At 41.5% G+C, this 25177-nt stretch overlaps 1 protein-coding gene across 1 annotated transcript; it reads right to left on the bottom strand.

The window, feature by feature from the left end:
* Window positions 1-16788: 16788 nt before the first annotated feature.
* Window positions 16789-24748, bottom strand: LOC110489606 (SKI/DACH domain-containing protein 1). The gene has a single exon (XM_021562341.3). It carries the CDS (start codon window positions 22513-22515, stop codon window positions 19879-19881), a length of 2637 nt encoding a protein of 878 aa, XP_021418016.1. The 5' UTR covers window positions 22516-24748; the 3' UTR covers window positions 16789-19878.
* Between the last annotated feature and the right edge of the window lie 429 nt (window positions 24749-25177).

Below are 25177 nucleotides of genomic sequence, written 5' to 3'. Positions count from 1 at the left end.
ATATTTTTGTGTAAAGTTAAACATTACAGTTCATTACGTCTGAAATGGGTGTTAAATTCCATGTTAAATGGAATTCCATGGAAGTAGCTCATTTATGCGGTTGTTTTAGGCCTATTATCTTACCAAATATTGTGCCTATTGAATTTAATTATGCGTTGGCCTTTTGATAATATTTGATTAATAAATTATAACTAGAAATTGTGGCATCTCATAGGATCAAATTAATTTTCTGGTTTTAGAGCAATGAGGAACATGAATAAACGAAACAATGTGCTAATGTTCACAAAATGGTTATCGTTTTGAACATTTTTAGTTGTTTATTTAGAAATAAAGTATAATTGATTCCTTAGATTTGTCAAACGTTTTTCATTTATTTAAAAGAAAATAGCTCAGGTCTAGTGTTTATCTCACTGGCTATTGTAAATGTATTGCCCCCAACAGGAAATACAAATCTACAGGCAGTCATTGATCTAGGTAGACTGGATCTGTCTCCTTTCATTTAGCTAACTGAATTGATTGTGACTTGAGTTGAACCTATCACGCATTCAAATCCTGCATCACACACGTTTTAATGCTGCGTCAGTAGACAAGGTAACTGTCTCAGAGTGCGCATTGCTCAGCTGGCGGGAACACGGGTCTGGTAGAGTCAACCCCAGAGCAGCGGAGTAAAAACGTCTGAGGTGAGATTGAGTTGTCACAGAAATAACACCAGCAGCACGCTGTTCAGGTTGCCGATATATAATGGCTATAATGCCGCCTTAGAAAAAAAGGTTCGAAAATGGTTAATCGGCTGTCCCCACATGAGAATCTCCTTTGGTACCAGTTAGAACCCCTTTTGGTTCAATGTAAAAAGGGTTATACATAGAATCAAAACGGGTTATCCTATTGGGACAGATGAAGAACCCTTTTAAGTTCTTGATATAACTTTGTTTCTAAGTGGAGGCCTACCATGCAAAGCCCATGGCCCCTTTTAGCTATTGTTGAGTAAATATTCAGAGTTGGCATTCATCCTCTGCTTCTATGCTTACTACACAATTCTTTCTTGGATATTTGACTGAGAATTTGTTTGGAATAGGCCCGGTTCTTTTTTGTTCGATTATTATGGAAGCTATTTGTAATGTAGGCTATGTAACCGTTTTAGTGGAGAGTATAGGCTGGCCAAGTAGACGCCATGGGTTATAGGGCTCCCGAGTAGCGCAGTGGTCTAAGGCACTGCATCTCAGTGCTAGTGGCGTCACTACAGACCCTGGTTTGATTCCAGGCTGTATCACATAACCGGCAAGATTGGGAGTCTCATAGAGCAGCGCACAATTGGCCCAGTGTCGTCCTGGTTTGTGCTTGGCCGGGGTAGGCCGTCATTGTAAATTATAATTTGTTCTTAACTGACTTGCCTAGTTAAATAAATGTAAAATAAAAATCAACAGAGGTAAAAAGGAAATGGTGGTTGAGATTAGGTTTAAACCACAGAGGATGCAGGGGTATTCAACTCTTACCCTACGAGGTCCGGAGCCTTCTGCCTTTCTCTTCGACCTAATTATTAATTTCACACACATGGTGCCCCATGTCTAAATCAATCCCTGTTTCGAGAGGATTTTTTTTTAATGCAGTGGAACTGGCTTCGTGGTCCAGAGTTGAGTTTGAGGGTCATAGGGCATCACTGCTGTTCATCATTTAGCTTCATGCAACAACATCTTCTGATCTGTTGCCATCCAGGCATGCACCTACCTATCAGTTAGTTATAGACCCAAGATTGAAGCTTGAATAGTTTCAAATCCACCAGCAGCTAACTCGCACTGCCTACTCAAACACGGCAATATTATCAATGTAATTGAATGTGTTTGGGTAGAAAACACTAAATAGCTAAAGACATGACACCACCAAAGCCTGTCTGACACCAACTCTCTCGCGGGCTCTATGGATCCCTTGCAGAACGCCCAGATGGTGCGCCTGTATCTCCCCCGTTCCACCTTAAATGTTATTTCCGGTATTCCTGACATCCCCTTTAAGAGAGCGCGTCACACCCTTCAGTGGCCGGGAGGGGGCGCTTGTAGATTGTGTCATCGCCTACAACGGGCGGCAGGATATATTTTAGCTGTGTGTGTCTTACTCCCCAGTAAGAAGCATAATTTTCTCCTCACTGTTAAAAATTACATTTTTTATATATATAATTAACACCCCATTTATATAAATGGTGACTTAAGAAAACCAACGAATAGCTTAACTGCAGACAGAACAAAGTCCAAATAATTTCACAGTTATTAACAGGTAATTCGTTGTCTTGGCTGTTTTTTTTATTCTAGGTCTATAATCAGTTAATGATCAGCCCACCAAGGCTCACAAAACATAACCCATCTACTGCGGCAGAGCGCAGCACACACGCAGAGAGACGCATATTCTCTGTGTAGCCTAGGCTACTGTGACAGAACACCACCGCATCGAGCACAGCACAACAGTCTCGTTCTTCCCGCGGTAGAAACATATTTTGTTAGACTACTGCGTATGTAAGCGTTGTTTACGTCGCACGGAGAACGCGTAACAGCTGATATGCCAATACAGTGTTCTAATGTAATGACAAGTATTTTGAAAACAAGAATTTAGGGCTGTTTAAATGCGTGACATCTGCTCAGTCATTGTCAGGTTAAAATTATGCATTGTCATTCAACTGTCACCCTTTCCTCGGTGACAAACCGGGCACGATAACGACTTTGTTTTTATTTATTTTTTTTCTGAATACAAAGAATCACATCCATGACAAATGGATATTAACAAAAATTCGGAATTGGAACATATTTCCTACGTTTGACTAGAATTTGTATGAACTTGTTTCAGTATTAACTGAATGAATAGCCCATGTCCATCGAGCAATTTTTCAAAATGATCAATTCTGTTTTATTATTTTCAATACTTATTACAGTCAACCATCATTTTCTTAAACATTTTGTTTCGAATTTTTAAATATAAATGACTGACCCCGTGACAGAGTATTTTCTAGAACCCCGTTGCATAATGTTACACCCCATATAGCAGGCATCACCAACCAAATTCAGCCGCTGGCCGATTTGAGCGGATCGTCAGGGGCCGAACATAATTACAAATAATTTGTAGACTGCAAAATGACCGCAAGAAGCCCAAACAGATATACTGTTTGACTAAAACATAATAATTTCAAAAATTGCTTACATTTGTATCCCACTGGGCACACACTGGTTAAAGCAACGTTGTTTCTACATCATTTCAATTAAATGATGTTAAACCAACGTGGAATTGACGCTGAATTGACGTCTGTGCCCAGTGGGATACAATCACATATATCTCTCTATTATGCGAGGGAATACTTTGGAACAGATTTCAATTAAAATCACTTGGAGCTGATTTGCTGGAGTTTTTAGTATTTACATCCAAAAATTAAAACCAAAAAAAGTTGGCGAAGGGTTCCCTATATAGCATGCAGGGAACAGTATGAATTCCAGTGTAATGAAACACGAATAATCTCTGGACTCTAAGTAAAGTACGTTTTAAATAATATGATCCAACAAACAATATAATGATGTGCAAATGAATAATTAACTTGAGGATGTAGGTCTATACTATTCCAACAAGTCACTATAAAGACTGTCACTGCCTTGTAGCCTACTTAGACTGAATACTTTCCCTTAAAATTTCCACTCAGAAAGCCATTTTGTTTTTCATACAGGATACATATGAACAATTATATAGGCTTGGTTTTTCAAGACTGACTGTTTGCATTTTCTTGTTTGTTTGTTGTTTCAATTTGAAAATATTTTTCGAGATTTGCACTTTCATGTCAAATTAGGTTTGAGAGGATTACGTTTTAATTAACAAACAAAAAAGAACTGGCATCACTTTCAAATTGTGTATCCGATCTGTATGTAGCCTAGGCTATATATCACGTTGGTAACCAGCAGGTTAGACTGCAGGTAAAATATATGCACTACAGAACAATAATTGAATTGCAATAAACGGAAACTGTAAGCCTTGTTTATAAATAGTTAACGCCATGCTGTATGAATATGCCTAGGCTAGACGAAACCAAATGTATCCTAGAGTAGTTTGCTAAAGCCTTGTAAAAATGTTGCTACCAAATTGTTTTTTTGTTAATGCTATTTTAGAGCTTGGGGAAATGAAGAAGCCGGTATTGTGGATATGCTTGCCTACTGAACCAGTCAACTATTTATTTAGAATAAGCCTAGGCCAAATACCAGTAAAGGTACTTATGGGGGAAGTTGAGGTTTCTAAGTGAAGGCAACAAACACTGCAACATTTCAAATTGTCAGCAAAGGTGCGTTTTCTTGATTAATCAGATTGTTATTATTTCTCACAGGCAAAAAAATCTCCATGGATGGACCTTTATTTCCTGATTTTACATCACATTCCTCACTGCTGATCGATTTCATATTTTACATCAAAATATTACTTATCAATATTCAATTGCTTCAATAGAATTGGGAAATAATGAGGCCTACATTTTGACCTAAAGGGCCAATCTGCAGTTGCTACATCCCTTTTTAGACTTGTAAATTAATAATTATATTGTATGTACACATTTATTCTTGAAGAATATAACTTCAATGCCTTCAATGCCAATGCCTTACGAGCTTAGTTCAACTGTCGTACCCCATCAGAGCTCCAAATATAAGCTTGTTTTAATCCAATGTTTGTGAACTAATTAAAGCGTGGCAGGAAGCCTAGCGGTAAGAGGTTTGGACCAATAACTGAAAGAAAGGTCGCTGGTTCGAATCCACGAGCCGACAAGGTGAAAAATATTCGTATGTGCCCTTGAGCAAGGCACTTACCCCTAATTGCTCCATGATCACCATTGATAATGGCCGACCCTGGCTGTGACCCCACTCTGAGGGGGTCCTAAGGGGAATTGGGGTAATTTTGACCTAAAGGGGCAATGCTATTAATACAGACTTGTACTTGTGTGAAAAAATGACCAAAATAAGCACCCACCAAACTATAATTGGTTGAAAACTTTAATTTTGATATTGTGGATGGTCAGTCCTTACATCTATAGCTTTGCCTATAAATGCTGTGTTGTTCATTTCTAATCGCAGCTTTAACTTTGAACGTAACGTGTCCTTATCACATTTTAAGACTATTAGATAATACAAATATGTCACTTAAGTTCAATGCAACATCCAAAAGGTTCACGTTCTTCACCAACTATTCCCTGAATAGACATCATGTATTTTTTCTGATCTGATAATTGCTTGATTGGCTTCAGACAACTTTCACTATCGAACACATCAAAGAACAGGCTGTATAGTTTGACATATAAGTGAGTATCATATAAGCAGGCCTGCGTTCACAAAAGAGCTTGACATCCGTTCAGCATGCTGAACATGCATGCATTATAAACCAGGAATATTTCCTTAGCCATATTGGATTCCAGCAAAAGCAATTTGAATTAACAACATATTTTGAAGTTTCGCATATTCAAAGTATCGGGCCTATAAACTGTTCTACTTTGTCTGTTGACGCTGCGGTTCCCCCGGGGTTAAGGTCCGGGTCGGATTACCCTCCAAACAAAACCCAATCCAACCAAACCATTAACGGAGATCCACCGTGACATGAACAACCGGAACACCGGGTTGGTCACGTCACGTTGTATTATTCATTCATATATCCTGTTTGATTTCGGGAAGCTAAAAGAGGTGGGTTGAAAGGCCGTTGCTCCTGCGTTCCCTTAAGGGTTAAATACAATGTGGCCTGAATACCCTGCTTTTCCCTTTTGTTCCAGACCCTGAATACCCAATTTAAAGAAGTGGTCCAAAAGTTGGCTGAAACCTGAGTGGAAGCAGGAGAGCCAGACAAAGTTTCCTATTGTGTTTCAAAATTCAGCAATTTAAGAACTGTATAACTTTAAATGAGGAAAAAAATAGTATTCCCAACAAAAAGTGTAGGCCTAGCTTGTTTGATACAAACAAACATTGTCAGTGGAATGGCCTGAAGATCTCAGTGACTTTCAATGTGGCACCTTCATAGGATGCCACCTTCCCAACAAGTCAGTTTGTCACATTTCTGCCCTGCTAGAGCTGCCCTGGTCAACTGTAAGTGCTGTTATTGTGAAGTGGAAACTTTTAGGAGCTATACAAGCTCACAGAACAGGACTGTCGAGTGCTGAAGCACATAGCTTGTAAAAATGGTCTGTCCTCTGAACACTCACTACCGAGTTCCAAACTGCCTCTGGAAGCAACGTCAGCACAAGAACTGTTCTTCGGGAGCTTCATGAAATGGGTTTCCATGGCCGAGCAGCCGCACACAAGCCTAAGATCACCATGCGCCATGCCAAGCGTCGGCTGGAATGGTGTAAAGCTTGCCGCCATTGGACTCTGGAGCAGTGGAAACGCTTTCTCTGGAGTGATGAATCACACTTCACCATCTGACAGTCCGACACAATGAATCTTGGTTTGGCGGATGCCAGGACAATGCTACCTGCCCCAATGCATAGTGCCAGCTGTAAAGTTTGGTGGAGGAAGAATAATGGTCTGGGGCTGTTTTTCATGGTTCGGGCTAAGCTCCTTAGTTCCAGTGAAGGGAAATATTAACACTACAGCATAGGATGGATGACATTCTAGACGATTCTGTGCTTTCAACTTTGTGGCAACAGTTTGGGGAAGGCCCTTTCCTGTTTCAGCATGACAATGCGTCCATGCACAAAGCGAGGTCCATACAGAAATGGTTTGTCGAGATAGGTGTGGAAGAACTTTACTGGCCTGCACAGAGCCCTGACCTCAACCCCATCGAACATCTTTGGGATGAATTGGAACTTCGACTGCGAGCCAGGCCTCATTGCCCAACATCAGTGCCCTTCTTCACTAATGCTGTTATGGCTGAATGGAAGCAAGTCCCTGCAGCAATGTTCCAACAACTAGTGGAAAGCCTTCCCAAAAGAGCAGAGGCTGTTATAGTAGCAAAGGGGGGACCAACTCCATATTAATGCCCATGATTTTGGAATGAGATGTTTGACGAGCAGAAGTCCACATACTCTTGGTCATGTAGTGTTTAACAGCCTGCTGCATTAGTCCATATTTAGGCTAATAAAAGTGATCGTGTAGGCTTCTATGCATTACAGCATCCCTCTTTTCTCACAAATCTGCTATTCGCCGAAATTACATTTTCACGTTTCTCCTTTTATTTCGTGTTCAATAGCCTACTCTTTTTCCATGGCACTCCTTGATATGCATTCTAAATCAAAAGTTGATGACTTGACTTCATTTAAGTTTCAGTTAATCAGTTATTTATTAAGATAAATTATAATTAAGATAAAAATGTGTCCTAATAAGCATAAATATTTAACTAATCTCAAAATTAAGGCACTGTGGGTATAGGTTGTGTCCATGAATTAGACATTGCTTGGACATTTTTCCTAATGGAAAATAGGCTAGCCTATTTGTTGGTAAAAAATGAATGAATAAATATGAGCTAATCATTTCGGCTATTGTAGAGCAGTAGACTATTTGTAGCTATTATTTGTTGTTGTGTTCGTGCATGGCATTCACTCAGCGCATGTCGCGGAGCCTGATTTCATGGTATGAGGGGCCAAAGGTCACCGCTGGACGTGATTGTCTCTAAATACCCGCAGGCGGGTACGCGGGCGCGGGCACGTCCACAGCCTCTCGACAAACAATGGCGTTTATCAATGACGAGAATGCTCGTTTTTGAGCTGTCATTTTAGAATGCAGAATAGAGCGACATACTTTTTTTCTATAAAGCTATTTGACAATTAAAATGTTAACGTTTTGTCGTTAGAAGCAATAACGGTAGGTAGTCACAGTAAAACCAATGCATTAGGCTGCCACTGGGATATTAGGAGGCAATGATGAGCCTATTGGATTCTGGTGGGAATATTTTCTGTAGCTGCTGTTGGCCTACATAACACTTCATAGAATAATATGTCATTGTTTTAGCCTAGCTTACATCAAACATATTTCATAGGCGAAATTAAAATATTGATACAATTAACGTATCTTATATTGAGCCTCAATAACTCTATATGTCTATATATAATAGCCTATAGGCATATTAAACCATCTGCATAAGGGATTCCAGTGTGATTTCATGTCTCCCTCTGTGCATTAATGTTTTTCTGTCAATTCGGAAGCCTATGGCCTACGATATCTGTTTGTCATGGATAAAGTTAACGTTTTTCTGATAAACGGTTACAATTGCAACAATTGCAGTCGTTGTTATATACTTCCTATTATTTGTATTAAGTTAAGTTGTATTAAGTTAAATCACGTTGGACATGGTGGAGTCATCGGCCGTTGCGCTTCAAGAGAGGAGAAATCGCTCTACTAATTTCAGCTCTAATAGTTGGATATTTAAGTCAGTTGTATCTAACAGCTGTTGTGAAATATATTTTTAAATAAGGGACGTCCACTCATTTGTTCAAAAGGATTAGAAATGGACCGTAGATTTGTCAGATATTAGCCTTGTCAATGGTAAAATGTGGACCATGGAGAACGAATTGCCTATTTGCTACCTTCAACAATTCTTCAATGTTAGAAATAATAATACATCATGAGAATAAGAACTGGGACTAAGTTGGCGTGGTATAGTTTGTGCCTGTTTGGGGTCGTTGTGAAATGAGTCCTTTAACCCCGGAGGTCACTCGGGGCTCCGGTGTCAATCTGCCTTAATGGATTCAGAAACGGATTGTTCGGTCAGGACACGAGGCAACACTTTTATTTTATTTTACATTTCATAAGCGACACTTTTTCTCGAAGTCTGCTGATGTAAGTGATTCTAATTTAAATTAGTGTTTGTAAATTAGTAGAGTAGGCCTATGGACCTATCATTTGTTCTTCTATTCATTACCCATATAAAACTAGTCTTAACGTAGCCAGGGATGGGTAAATTACTTTCTAAATGTAAGCAGTTATTTTCCTGCATGTCCAAAATTGTAATTAGTAATGTAACTTTTGGATTGCCTAAACTCGGTATCGTAATCTGATTACTGTCTCCTTAAAACGCGTTGGAAGAAGACAAAAATGATAGCTCAAACTCATTTGGTGTCATAATAGCGGTGTCTGATTTGTGGTCAGACTCACTCAGGTGGAACAAACTTAAACTTGCGCCCTTTTTTTCAATTAGGAATTGAATGTCATTGGGACAACAGAAAGGTGTGATAATGTATTTTTTTTCCGTAAAACGTCCTTTCTGAATGTAAAGGTTGTCCAGTAAGCAATCATCTACATTTTCAAAGTATCTGTAATCTGATTACAATATTTTCGCTGGTAAAAGAACTCATTACAGTTAGGCCTACAGTTTTTGTTTGTAATCAGTTATTCTCCAACCCTGTATGTATCTGTATGAATGAGGTATTATGAGTACCTGTTACATCGTGATAAAAAGCAATATGAACAAATGTAAATGCATGTATTTACGTAAGCCATAGTTAAGCACAATTTGATTCTAAGCAGATCCTCATAAACTAACTCATTTGTATGTATGCTTATCTAAAAATAGCATAGGCTATAGGCATACATCCTGATATAGGATCTCTCAGCACTGGGACTAAAATAGCGTATAGCCGAAGCTTTAAGAGGTTAGTGCAGTGAAGAATAAGACTGCATAAATTTTACGTGTAGAACTCTAATCCGGATTTTGAGCTGAATCATAAGGTTTTTGGCATGGAGTTGGATCCGGCTAACATATTTGCGTCTTCAAATTTCCATGTCCTACATAAACATGCATTTGTAATAAAGCGGTGGCTTCTCGACTTGAAATCATATTTTCATTTATTTTACATGTTCTTCATATCATTATTTTACAAGGCCACAGTTATATCAAGTAGTCTACACTTCCATTATAGGCCTTGAATCGGAGAATGGCCCGAAAATGTTCCAATGACTCCAGCCACCTGGAGTGGACTGTTCATGCTCCAGTCCAGCAGCCCTGTGCATCAAGCCTCAGACCAACAGACTCCTAAACAGCTTTTATCCCCTGGCCATAAGATGGCTAACAACTTCTGCTTCCCCTCACGCCTACGATGATGCTAAAATTATTATTAATTACATGCATTACTACCACTACCACTGCCGTTCATTGACTGTTGATTACAATTACCATTAGTGTCGATCTATTTATCCAGCTACTGGTCACTATTACTACGGTTTACATGCATATATTACCATTGGTATATTACCATAAGTATTTCTATATTACTGCCGCCAGTCACTTTTCAGCCCTGTTTACATGTAGGCTTATACCCGCCTATGACGCATACACTAACGCTCTTGCACACATACACATTCACAGTTCACACCCACACACGTACCTACACACACCCACCACTTATGCTGCTGCCATACTGTTTATTATTATTATTATTATGTAATTTTTATTGTTTATATTATTATTTACGTTTCTCCATGTCACTATCTCTGGCAACATGTACATATCTACCTCTATACTCCAGTATCCCTGGCAACATGTACATATCTACCTCTATACTCCAGTATCCCTGGCTACAGGTACATATCTACCTCTATACTCCAGTATCTCTGGCAACATGTACATATCTACCTCTATACTCCAGTATCCCTGGCAACATGTACATATCTACCTCTATACTCCAGTATCTCTGGCAACATGTACATATCTACCTCTATACTCCAGTATCCCTGGCTACAGGTACATATCTACCTCTATACTCCAGTATCCCTGGCTACATGTACATATCTACCTCTATACTCCAGTATCCCTGGCAACATGTACATATATACCTCTATACTCCAGTATCCCTGGCAACATGTACATATCTACCTCTATACTCCAGTATCTCTGGCAACATGTACATATCTACCTCTATACTCCAGTATCCCTGGCTACAGGTACATATCTACCTCTATACTCCAGTATCCATGGCTACAGGTACATATCTACCTCTATACTCCAGTATCTCTGGCAACATGTACATATCTACCTCTATACTCCAGTATCCCTGGCTACATGTACATATCTACCTCTATACTCCAGTATCCCTGGCTACAGGTACATATCTACCTCTATACTCCAGTATCCATGGCTACATGTACATATCTACCTCTATACTCCAGTATCCCTGGCTACATGTACATATCTACCTCTATACTCCAGTATCCCTGGCAACATGTACATATCTACCTCTATACTCCAGTATCCCTGGCTACAGGTACATATCTACCTCTATACTCCAGTATCCCTGGCTACATGTACATATCTACCTCTATACTCCAGTATCCCTGGCTACATGTACATATCTACCTCTATACTCCAGTATCCCTGGCTACATGTACATATCTACCTCTATACTCCAGTATCCCTGGCAACATGTACATATCTACCTCTATACTCCAGTATCCCTGGCTACAGGTACATATCTACCTCTATACTCCAGTATCCCTGGCTACATGTACATATCTACCTCTATACTCCAGTATCCCTGGCTACATGTACATATCTACCTCTATACTCCAGTATCCATGGCTACATGTACATATCTACCTCTATACTCCAGTATCCCTGGCTACATGTACATATCTACCTCTATACTCCAGTATCCATGGCTACATGTACATATCTACCTCTATACTCCAGTATCCCTGATCATTGTCCATTTGGCAATGGTACATGTATATATTTCCTCTCATTTCTTATTTTCCGTGTTTTTTTTTAAATGTACTTATTAGTTATACTTTTTCTCTTGAATACTGCACTTTTGGGTAGGGCTTGGAAGGGCATGTCACTGTTCTTGTGCATGTAGAAAATAGAACTGGAATGGGCGACTCTGCAGATCAGTCTACGCTATTTTTCCGACATGTTCCTTGTCCTCACCGCATAAGAAGCTTTTAAATCGCTCTGAGCTCCATGACCAGGCGCAAGCCCTCTGCCAGACTGTTTCCCCTCGACCCACGACCCCCTGCTCCATCGCGATCAGAAAAGCCTCTCACCTCTCTCCGTGCAACCTGTCGATGCTACACCCGATTTCCAAATGTCTTTAGATCATGCCATTTTTAACCGGACACAAACGCTGTTGTACACAGGCGCCTTGCCTTTAAAACCTATCGATATGTAGAGTTGGCTTCACGAACTCATTGGCTGCACTATGTAAGCAAAGCGTTCTGCTTCACACTGAATGTATTTTGTGTCGTTGGATGCATGGATCCATGCGTTGTTATATAATTGGGACCATGTTATGTCATTTGGATTACTCCTTATAACGTAATTCTCTCCGATTTTGTTCTAGGCCTGTTTGTATTAGACTGAAATAACTCATTATAAATCCTTTGTTGAATTACGAGGTAAGGTTATTGCTGACCAACATAACTGTGAATATATATTTGAAAATATTATGATTATAAAAGAAAACGCATATTACCTCCACACGTTTATATTTTATAATTAAACTAACATATAGTGTGTGTGTGTGTGTGTGTTAACATTTAATGTGAAAATACTATACTGTCGCTACTTTACTTTCCAACAAAGGTTCATGAGCACAAAATGAAAAATTTGAAAAATATTCAGCAACACTTGCAGTACAATGGTTAGATGTGGAAAATAGCTTACTTCTTTATTGATAAAATGCGTTTCGGCCTTCACAAGGGATTGACTGTAGAACAATATATCAATATATTCTAAAGGCCTATCTTAACCCCATTAATGGATATTTATCAAACATTCTCAGGACGAAATAAGCTACACTTGAGTAAAAGTAAAGATTCCTTAAGAGAAAATGACTCAAGTAAAAGTAAAAGTCATCCAGTAAAATACTACTTGAGTAAGAGTCAAAAAGTATTTGGTTTTAAATTTACTTAAGTACAGTGGTGGAAAAGTACTCAATTGTCATACTTGAGTAAAACAAAAAATATATTACAAATATATTATATTAAGCACATTTATGGACAGAGAGGGGCACACTCCAGCACTCAGACATAATTTACAAAGACAGTATTTGTGTTTAGTGATTCAGCCAGATCAGAGGCAGTAGGGATGACAACGCCTTATATTGATAGGTGCGTGAATTGGACCACAATGCTTTCCTGCCTGAGCATTCTAAATGTAAGGAGTGGTTTTTGGTGTCAGGAAAAATGTGTGGGAGTAGAAAGTACATATTTATCTTTAGGAATGTAATGTAGTGAAGTAAAAGTACAGATACCTTCAAAAAACGACTTAAGTAGTACTTTAAAGTAGTTTTACTTAAGTACTTACTCCACTGCTCTCTGTCTCTCTCTTTCTCTACATCTATCTCTATATCCACTCTATCTTCTCGCGCTCCCTTCCTCGCTGCCACAGCAGGACCATGTACAGGGCAGGCAGGCAGGCAGGCAAGCAAGCCAGAGCATCTCTCCGGACTCAGATGAACACTCTGATACAACTCTGTGGAATCACACAATACTACTACTGTGTGTGGTAGCATGCCACTATGACATAAAAAAAATAGTACACCACTAAGAATAGATATACTCAATGTATTCAATATCTCCTCTACTCGATATCTCCTCTACTCGATATCTCCTCTACTCGATATCTCCTCTACTCAATATATCCTCTACTCAATATCTCCTCTACTCAATAACTCCTCTACTCACTATCTCCTCTACTCAATATCTCCTCTACTCGATATCTCCTCTACTCAATAACTCCTTTACTTGATGTCAAACATAGCTAAAGTCCACCGAAGAACTTTAAAACGCGAGGCAAAAGACAAAATGTGATTACACTATGGTAATTCGTGTGAATAATGGGACTTGAATCAAAGGAATACTCAAAATGTCTGAATGAAGCGTGCTTCGGTCTGGGTCGCATTGTGTCCTGCATAATAAACCACAAACACATTTCCCCACCATTATCTTCTAGAATACTGATAATATAGTCTTCAGCGCTCATTTATGCGCGACCAAATGACTTAATGACAGAAAATTGCTGAAAAAATTCACACATTTTGCAAAAAAGTTCAATGAAAGTATAAATGAGTTTATGACACAGACATTGGAAAATGACTTAAATTTTAGATTTGAATCACGAGTTGGCTAAACATTAGAAGGGACTATCCCCTTGTTTCTTCCTCCATTTTTGCCTCCACTGTAGGCTTCAGGCAGTCAGTCACATTATGGAAGCTAAGAGGAGATGTGCTGTTATGTTGCATGATTACACCTTTGTTATCATGACTATTAACTCTGCTGTTCTGCCAATGGAGGCCAAACCAGCATGTTTACAGAAGTCAGCGTTGTAAAACAGACATTCTTCGGTTAAGTAAATAACCACCATTGTCAGTGAGACAATAAAACATATGGGTGTTTCATTTGTACGGTCTTTGACTCATAAGGACTGAACTGAAATCTTTTGTTTTGAGAGTTTGAGTTTCTACGGATGAGCTGATAGTTCGTCATGAAGTGTTTCAGCCTATTTGAGCTTCCGTTTCAACGGGACTGGACCATACAAATCGACTGGTACAGCTTCGGCGTATGGAGTAGCTTATATGGGTCTCACGCACACACACACAGGCGCACACACACGGGCAACTCTCCATAGTCCGTTTTAAAATACTACCTAATTCCAAAACCATATACGCACAAAACAGGGAAACATCGTAGCAGGGTTGAAATGCAGGGTAATGGGTCACCTATAGAACCATGGATGTGAAGGGGATAATTGCATTTTCACTGGGTTTCACGTACCTAGCTATCTCCTATAGTGTGTAGGCCTGTTAGTAGTTGAAGTACCGGCTACAGCAGCATCATGTGTGACTGTGGTGGATGTGTCGTGACTGAAGCAGGAGTGCTGCCTGTTTCTTATGGCTTCTGTCTTGCTATAGGAACATGATATGGCTGGTTTCAAAATCTATTAATTTCAAAATGATTTTGCTTTCATTAATATAATTATTGAACTACTGAAAATCGTGGATGGAATGACTTAGTCAGGTCATTAGATTCAAGCGCTGGTGCAACATCGTGGCCAAATCAGTGTGGATTTCTGCTGTTCATGGTCTTTGGCACATCATTCTGTGAGGTCATATAGCCTAGTAGTAGTACTTTGGTCTGGCTGCATTTGCCTATTGAAATGAATACATTACATAGTGCCTAATAGTGGTTGAAAGTAGGGCTAGACCTATCATTATTCCATTAAGACTATTGGTAATTCGGACAATTTAGTGCACACAAAATACATATATTAATTTGGCCAAAGGATATGTGATTACTGGTCTTCATGTTGTTTAGGATCAGGCCATATCAGACTGCATGGGACGGGTTAACACCGGCACCATTTGCCTATTGATTACAGCCAGTGTGGAGGGCTCCAAAGTGACATATGCTCACGTAACCCGAACTCTCACGGAAATCTCCCATTGATATCAATGCAGAATTTTACTTGAAGGTCGAGTTACTTACTAACAGTGTGTAAAGAATATATATATGGTAAAGAAAAGTGCAGACATTTTGTTTGATGATGCATAATTAACTATTGTTTCCCTCAAGCGACCAATGAAAACGATATATAGATGAAATTGTATTTATGTAAGCTAATTGTATTTAAGCTAATAACTTATTGTGTGTGCGTGTGTGTGTGTTTCTGCGTGTGTGTTCCAATTGCCCTGTACAACTTAAAATCTATTTAATTAGCCTAATTCATTCAAATGATTATTTGTTCATTTATTCATAAAGTATTTTGAGTTCTGTGATATTGAATAGTCTTGTCAACAGGCAACAATCTTTTTCATATATATTTTTTTATAGGCCTATAATATAAAGGAATTCTGACAACTTTATCGATCACTTGTATTTAATTGTCTGATAGCTAGGTGCGTTGTGCTGAACCTGATTCAGGCTGTGTCTGTCAGCGTTACTCCTATAACCTGGTTTTTTAAACAAGGACAGCAGCTGGGAATACTGTAGGCTATTTGAGTGCCTCGGATGCGATAACTGTCCACGCAGCGATGGCGCCAGATTGAGTAGCCGACCTCTTTAGTAAATTGCCTGAGGTTTCTCTTAATCCAGCTTGTGTTTTAACTCGTTAAATTCCTCTCTGCCTAGCTCCTGTTATTCGATAGAAGTTATAGTCTATTGGTTCGCAATCGGCACTGGAATTTACCTCTAGAATGCTTTAGCTTTACATGCTCGTCTGTCTCAGTGAGCGGCCTGCTAACCTCCACCCATAGGCTACTGTGGGCCGGGCCAGGGTTAGACAACAGGACTCCCCCATCAACCTCCGGGTTTACCATACCATAAAATCCCATTACTCAAAACCGGAACAGAGAACAAACATGGCGGATGATGTCGACTGAAGTGCACGTGAAAGGGTACTAGGGACTATGACTCGATCATGCCGTTTATTCGTGTGGATGTCAATGGTGAAGGGTTTGGTAAGGACTTGATGGAACTCAGAGGCCCACATGTGTACTACAGGTTTGTATATAGAACTAGACGGTTGTACTGTCTTGGCCTATGTTAACATACGTACGTAAGTAATTACTCAGAAGTAGGCCTATAGTATGTATCATGCATGGCAGTGTAATATATATGTGGGTCATAGTAGGGGTGGGTTACATGCCAATAAAGTTCAGTAACCCAATGCATGGAGAGTAAAACTGTTACCTTGCACCAATAGATCCTACCCCAAAATGCATGCTGATTACGCATTTGTCCACAGAACCAATGCGCTGTCAACACGGTATCCTCTTGGTGACGATTCAATTTACATAGGCATACAGTGTATCTAATATCAAGATGAATGAAGTGTGTGTTTCTTCAACTCACAACAAAGAGAATGCGCCATCACTCACACTCAGACGTATTTAATGAACACTTCATAACTCAGAAGAAAGGGAAAGTGCTTCAGAAATCCACCATTCAAGTTTTTCATTTCGAGTGCATCCTCCTACACAACAATGACATACAAAAACCCAGTAATTCACAAAAATAAATATATATTTTTTATATAAACAACCAGTGACTTCAAATTTCATGTCAAAATCCTGACCTCAAGCATTGTATCAAAAAGCTAGGGGAATGAGTGAGAAAGCGGGGCAAAGCAGGAGATAGAGGGGTGGGCCCCATGCCTCGAGCTGCGACACCATGCAATTGTTTACATTGATAGCGTCACTGTCAGAGCTCTGCTGTGGTAGTTCCCTCCGTAAACGCTTCTACCACCATCTCCTTGCCCGGGTGATGCTCTCTGTGATCGGCGTGAGAATTGGTAAGTACCTACAGAGGGGCGTGCGTGTGTGTGTGTGTGCCCTCGCTGAACGCTGCGCTGTATATCCCTCCTCTGGCCCAGTAAACTTTGACACGGGCATTACAGGGTGAAAGTTTCCCTCCTAGAACATATGAATCCCCCTCCCTCTCCTCACAGGGAGATCTTCCCCTTCCCCCAACTCCCTCTAGGTTGGAGGGATCACGTCATTTTCAAATGGAGAATAAAATGGCTGTGTTTAGTTTAGAGGCACATTTATTTAAGTTTGCTTCTATACATACATACTACAGGGGGAGTACGCATGGTTTGGGGTGGTATAGGTGCATTTTACACAGATCAATCTATACAAAATCTGAGCATTGAGTTAACTCAAGCTTTTGTCTCTCTGAACTACAATCACCAATCGAATGGGCCTTTGTTTCTGTCTTTACTGCTGATGTTGCTGTGAGAATTATGAGGCATGTGGTTTGTTGTTATGTGGTTTGATTATTCTCTTTGCTACAACTTCAGAAAATCAACATGTTACGTTGTGGGAAATATAGATATTTAGATGCAACTTTAATTACATTTGACAGATTTTTTTTAGGTATATTCTGTGTTTTTCTATCAACAACATCAGAATATTTAACATAATGAAAAAAGTCTGACATACATTCATCGCGTATGAACCATATTACTTATGGTTACGTGGCAAAATTAGAAAAAAAAAATCTGACTTGATACACAAGAGAAGAAAGTATAGCCTAACCTGGGGATATGGAGAGGGCCATGGCATTTTGTGTAAATCTCGAATCACTGCAGAGTGCAATGCTATTATAATAAGGTACAACTAGCTTTGTGTTTGGGCCCACACATTTTCGACTGACTGCTAATCCTCTGTAGACTATATTTGAGTAATTTTGACCGAATGGTGAATTTCTCAGGTCAATTCAGCACGGTGGGCTTCACCGCAGAATGTAAACAGGTAATTACGCATTTACCCACTGAGCTAATATGTAACTATTCCACAGCAACTTGCTGTGCTGGGCATTTCAGCATGCTTTCAGATGCAAGGGTACAATGAACAACGATATTACCGGTTTGACCTAAATATGCAAATAGTAAACAATCCAACTTCATGTGTTGGCTATGGATGGCCACAAATAACCAATTATAAATGTTCAATTTTAAGTTAAATATTTAAGTGGACATAAGCTAATAGCCAACCTTATTTTAAATGTATTTTATTTTAAGCTTCTCTTAAACAATCCCCTCTTTCATAATTAGGCCAAGCTAGCCTACACTCCTCAAGCTGAAATGGGGCCGCGTGTGTCAACGTGCAATGCATGTAGGCCTATCACTTGTGCCTCCACGTGTTGTTTCTAAATTACATTAGGCTCAGTGTGTTGTAAGACACCCTTTGGTGGGTTTGTGTTTTAGTGTACAACCCCCAAACTGGTAGGACAGGAGGGTTATTTTCACAGTATTCTCACGATTTTTCGTGTAGGCTACATTAGGGCTATGGTGTTTCAATTAATCAATAAACCTGTAATATATAGGAAAATGTCTAACCAAAATGCAAAAACATGTCAAGGTTGTCAGGACGTGTGGTTTTTCACGAAAAGGCGTGATCTGTGTCAGGCATGGGCGTTTCTCTGTGTGTGATTGTCTGTATGTAAGGTCTGCACTGTTATGGGTCTGAATGGGCGCTGGTAGCTGTCTGACTACAGCCAAACATAAGCTTGCAGGAAATACTCTCAGGAAATACAAACAAGGCTGTTCACAAACACTCTGAAAAACGGAAAGCAACAGCCAGATCAGAATAAGAGTCAAGTCACTTACACTTATGTCCTATTCAATATATCCTGCAATTAACGTTATGAATTTTGACTTGCATGAAGAAATTAATCTACATTTGATATCGAATTCAAAAACGGTTATCTGAAAATAGATACAATTGACCCAAACTCTGGCAAGCATCGAATTAAAACCGAAATTAGGGTTTCTATTAGGTTTTTAAAATCCTATGGAAAAACAGCAACTACAACTCGTAATAAGGCTACGGTGACAGACAGTAGGCTTAACCATGTTATTTAAGAAAAACCCTGCATCTGTTGATTAAGCCTACCCAGCTGATGATAGAAAAACACAGACCAGCATAGGAGTGCTGTGATTTTTATGAGGGAGCCTTCCCCTCTCGTTCTCTCACCACAAAGGCAGTACAGCACAAATGTTTACTTCACTGAAACCTTGGTAAAATCCAACAGGTCGAGCTGAAACCCTGGTACAATCCAACAGGTCCAGCATCAAGGGGAACAGAAACAATAGATCCGATAAAAATTAAAGTAAGCACATTTTGCCAAATCGTGTAGCCTATTGCTTATGGTGGATAGCTTATGAAGAGTTAGTTAGTCAGAATAAATCCACGAGGAGGGGTCATCCAATGGCATAGGATGAGAGGCTCAAAGACGCTCCGCGCGTTATGGAGAATAGCAGTGTATGTATTACTGATCTACAACTCCACAACAACGAGGAATGTTTTAAATCCACAACATCAAATAAAGGAAAACATTTCAATAAAAACAACTGAAGGATGCAATACATTAGTGCCTCCCATTCACTTTAAGACTTATGTTGTAGTCAAGGTACTGTAGGTTTCCATCCAGGTTTTTGTTGTTTTTGTCAAAGAAAAAAGCGTCAACATTTCCTGATTCTCTGAGCGGATGGGGGAGGGACTGTCCGACCGCCAGGCTGCCACCGCCACACGGGGTGAGAGCGGGTGGGAGGTCGGGGTCCCCCCAGAGAGTTCAGAGAGTAAGCTGGGCTTAAATCCCCGTCGCTGCCCACAACCAGGGACGGAGGAGCGGGGAAATTCGCCATGAAGCTGAAAGGCCTCTTCAGAGAGGGTGCTACATTATTGGACGCGCGTTTTCGTTTACTCGCCCCAGTTAGATGCTCAATATTTCCATCACAAATCTCTGCTTTGCCCACGGGACGAGAAGATAAAGTCCTGTCAACTTTGGACACGTTCTGTTTCGCCTGCGCCCTCGAAATTCCAGGCTCCTTCCCCAGAACCAGAGTCCTGCAGTTTTTCCTGACCCCAACTCCGTTTTTATACTCCCCCTCCTCCGAACAAGGGGTGTCTCGAGTGCTCCTGCATTCCTGCAAGCCGGATGAGGACTTGGGAGCCCCAGTAGAACTTTCAATGGCTTTGGTCTCGTTGAAACAGCCAGCAGCGTGTTTGATGTCGCCGCCGGGGTACTGGCCATTGTTGATATCCGCCTCGTCTCCTTTGCAGTGGAACCCAGAGGCCTTACTGTTGTATTCGAATTCATCATAGCTTTGCTCCACTTTGATTTTCACATTCTGCAGGTTGAAGGGGGGAGTCTTGACCGCCCTGCCACTGTTGGGGAGGGGACCCGCGGCCACTGAGAGCTCTTCCGGCTCGGTCTTAATAGTTTTGAGCGGAGAGGGCAGTTTCAGGATTGGGCTAATTCTCACCTCTCTCTTTAGATTTGCAGCTAATGAAAGCTGGTTGTTGTCTGTAGGCTTGGAGTGCTTTGTGTCTTTGTCATGGGCGCAGTGTGAGCTCAGGACTGGGGGGCATTTGTTTGCGTGTCCCGGTGTCCTGTGCGCAGGAACCGCTTTGTTCCCGTTGGGGTTAGGTGAGGGGCTCAGTGCATAAACTGTTCTGGACACCAGCTCGGCTCTCTTTATCTCTCTTTGGGTCTGGACCTGGGACTCAGGAACCTTCCTGTCTCTCCTCTCAGTGAAACAACTCCCCCGGATGACAGGCGAGCTGAACCTGTGTGTGTGTGCGTCCTGCTTGGCCTCCCTGGCTGTATACTCATATTTCTGTTGTTTCCATTGACTGGCATAGTCCACCTGGCTGGTTCCACCCTGGACAACCGGTATAGATGGTTGCTGCTGGTGGCTGTAGTGGAAGGTAGGCTGCAGGAGCAAAGGTGCTTTAGTGTGCGAGAGAGTTATACTGTTGGACTGAGTTTTAGTGCTGGAGAGAGTAGTGGAGAGAGTTTTAGCGTTAGGCAGAGTTCTAGTGGGGACATTTTTGGTTGCGTTGACAGAGGAGAACCGGGCCCTCCTGAAACGGATGGACTGGACAGAGACCTGACTGGACACAGAGCTGCTGTCAGACTGAGATGAACTCTCCTCGTCAGAACTGACCTCAGAACTCTCCAACGGGCTCTCCTCTTCATCCTCCTCATCTTCCTCCTCATCAGAGGTCCCAGAGTTGCTGCTTGTGGATAAACTGGAGCCGAAGTCCGAGTCGTTGTTGAGCGGCTCTGAGTAGCAGCTGGATTCAGTGTCACTGCTGTAGCTCTCAGGGAAACCCCCTACATGCTGCTGCGGGTGAGGATGGTGGTGAGCTTCGTGGTCGAGGTAAAACTCGTGTCCAAGATGGAAATGGCCCAGAGCTGTCCCGTTGTGGTTGTGCTGGGTTTTTGGCTTGCTGCAGCACTTGGGCTGCACGAGAAGCACCGGGTGGTGTGCGTGAGGGTGTGAGTGTGTGTGTCTGCTCCTGCTCCACGACTGCCTCGCGCCGCCGCTGTCCCTATCCCTGCCGCCGCCCCCCTCGCGCCTCCTCTTCCTTTTGTGAAGTAGGTCGCCGGTTGCAGAGAGCCTCGACTGAGCAGCAATGGCGGATTTAAACAACACCGGCTGACGGCTCACCACGCTCCGGAAAAACGAATGTCTCTGGCTAAATGCGACGCAATTGCCCGGTATTTGAGCTGTTTCATAGTTTTTAAAAGGTTTACATGCCGACTTGGTGACAAAGGAATAATCCCTCGGTCGGGATTTATTGTAAATTTGAGGTAGATTGGAGTCGGGGCGCGAGGTTGGTTGCTCTCTTTTGCCGGATTTGTTGAGGGATAGAGGCTGTGGCACGCTGTGTAAACTTAACCAAACTTTCTCCTTCCATAACCCAGTAGGGTGCGTGTCCGCGTGAAACTTGCCCTCGCCCACATCCTCGGGTAAACTGGCCTTCTTTGCTTTTCTTTTGTTGGATTTTAACACGCGTTCCGTTTTGCAGGAGAAATAAAGCGCCTCCACATCCTCCCGTGATATCAGAGTACATTTAGCCGCGTGGAAAGCAATAGAATTTATTGCTTTGAGCTTTCTCAGCTCCTCCAAGTCACAGTGGTGTTTTTTAACGTTCAGGTGGTCCATGCGTTTGTGCACGGTGGTCCGGGGAATATTTTTCAGTAGGTCAGTGAAGACCTGGGAGAGGGCGAACATTTGTTTCCCTTTAATCAGCAGGTATCCCAGCCTCACTCCCTGCATCTCCTCAAACCCACACTTCAGGTCTCCCATGTTGCTTTTCCCTCTCTATTGTAATAATCCAAGCATTTATCTCGATCAATTGTTCTCGTGCAGCTATGAAAAGAAAAAGGAATAAACTCCTTGTTTTGAGCTCAAGGCATTCTGACGCGCCAGTCGGCCGCTGCTGATGCGTCCTAGTACCTCCACGCTGTCATTGACAGGCAAACTTTGAGATGCGGAGTTAAATGGAGCGGTCTCGGGTGGGTTCACAGCATCTGTCCTCAGGCCCTGCCCCGAACCAGGCATGGTGGAGGAATGCGAGGGATTGTACCGCCAGTCCGGCTGCTGACCGTCTGCTAACCCCTACCTGCCTCTCCTCTCCGGCTCACTCCCTCTGACCGTCAGCACGGCAGGAAGGTGTACACCACTGCCACAACGAGAGGATAAAAAAGAGAAGAGAGGGGTAGGGAGAGGGAGCGAGCTACAGAGGGAGGGAGGGAGAGAGAGAGAGAGAGGGGGAGGGAGGGAAAGAGAGAGAGCGAATAAGAGCCTAAATGCAGCTGCTATCCTGGCTGCAGGGTTAGCCACAAATAAAATGACAGAGGGGAAGTGCGCGAGCCCGGAGACACCTTCATCAATTAATGCCCTCAGACTCGAATCCTATTGGACGCCACTGACAGGTGATGCAATAAAAATGGGTATTCCACACCCTGAGCCCCCCCCCCCCGCCCCCACCTCCGTTTGTTAAGTACATAATGCCGCTATGACAAGTTCATATTTCGATATTGTTTTTTAAGAGACAAGGTGAAATAGCTGAACCAGGAAACTCGTCTCCTATACCCTGCTAGTAATATTTATGGCGTTATGCCTATAGCGCTGTCAGGGAAACCAAGTAGCATTATTGAGAGAACATATAGCCTATCATTACAAATAAATATATAGATGGCATACGCCAATAAAATGTAAGTGATTGAATTCAGACGTCTGTTAATTTGTGTAACCCCTTCACTAATTCTATTGTGATGGATTGGTGCATTATAGCTGTCTTTCCAATGGACTCGGAGACAAAGAGATTTTCCTTTTTCACCTATTTAGAATGCTCTTCGGATTCCAACATTTAGAGTGTCGAGTTATACTCGACAATTATGCTTTGGCGTGAGCTTTTATAGTTCTGTGTGAATTTCGAGGTTGAAAGGAGAGCTCGTTCCAACGACGGTTAGCCAAACCTCTGCGCATAACATAATTTGCACAGACCTTATTATTTCAAAAATAAACGACATACATGTTGTTATAGGCCTATTTGGCTACATTATTCATTTTGCTAAATGCATTTAGGTTGCAAACTTGGTGAATGGTTTGTGTGTGTGTGTGTGTTTCTTCGTTTTCTCTGCATTGCCGCAACTGTGCCATTCACCTCGGTATTAATGATCAGTCTATGTCTCGCGGGGATATTTTAAACCGGTAAATATGCTCTTTCTATCCTGGCCACCGAGTCTGCTGTTCCCCGGCCCAACACGATAAAAACACGAGCAACGTAACAGACGATTAATCTGGGAAAGGCTCGTGCTTTTAACATGCGGTAAAAGTGCATGCTCAGAGTTGCTTTTCCCCAAGGCGTCTTCCGCAAACTTGATAATAACTAATGGGTTTATTTTATTGCACATAGGCCTATCATTATACATGTTGATAAAATATATTATTACATTATTTTATTTGAGTAAGGAGTAGGCTATAGAATGAGTTTGATTGTTAATTGGTGTGTGTGTGTGTGTGTGTGTGTGTGTGTGTGTGTGTGTGTGTGACATTGTGAATTTACACTAAGGGTTTTGTGTTCAACAAGGTATTGTAGCTCCCACCAAACACACACACACTCACACACACACGCACACACACACACACACACACACGCACACGCACACACACACACACTGTTTAAGGCTGTATTATGCATATACTGAAAGCAGAGCGGGGTGAGGCTGACAGGAGAAACGTCACGCTGTGCCATATCATCACTCACTGCGCCCTGATCCTAATGTAAAGAGACCTGTAATGGTTGGTTAATTGTTGTGTGTGTGAATGTGTGTGTAACAACAGGCATGCATGGGAGAGATTTGAAAAAAAATGGTTTATCTCACTATTGTTTCTTATATATTTCACTTGCCAATATATGTTTCCCAGGCCAATAAAGCCCTTTGAATTGATATATGATATGATAATTTAAGGTTTGACCGTACAACACCATGATATGATGACGGTTGAAGTATAGTTGCCTAATTTGATTTTTAAAAATTTAAACAGGCAAGTCTGATAAGAACAAATTCTTATTTTCAATGACGGCCTACACCAGCCAAACCCGGACGACGCTGGGTCAATTGTGCGCCGCCATATGGGACTCCCAACCACCGCCGGTTGTTATACAGCCAGGAATCGAACCAGGGTGTCTGTAGTGACGCTTCTAGAATTGAAATTATTTGCCTTAGACCGCTGCGCCACTAGGGCGCTAGGCTTTGCTGCCTAGCTGCACCTCTCATTGACCTCGCCAATGATCAGGATCAGGAGAAACCACCAGCGAGGCAATGGCGCTATACGGGTGCGCTATTTAAGGTGAATGGTGAAAAGAACGAAAAGAAAGCATGCAAACCATGACATGACATGACTCTTTGGGGCTCATAGCTAGGCTCTAACCCTTGAAGACTCGAACCTCCACCCTACA

Source organism: Oncorhynchus mykiss, chromosome 15 (assembly GCF_057628025.1).
Source record: "Oncorhynchus mykiss isolate SJ-2025 chromosome 15, ASM5762802v1, whole genome shotgun sequence".
In the NCBI taxonomy this organism is placed as follows: domain Eukaryota; kingdom Metazoa; phylum Chordata; class Actinopteri; order Salmoniformes; family Salmonidae; genus Oncorhynchus; species Oncorhynchus mykiss.
The sequence above is the reverse complement of the archived record's forward strand: the minus strand, read 5'-3'. Positions and strand labels throughout refer to the sequence as shown.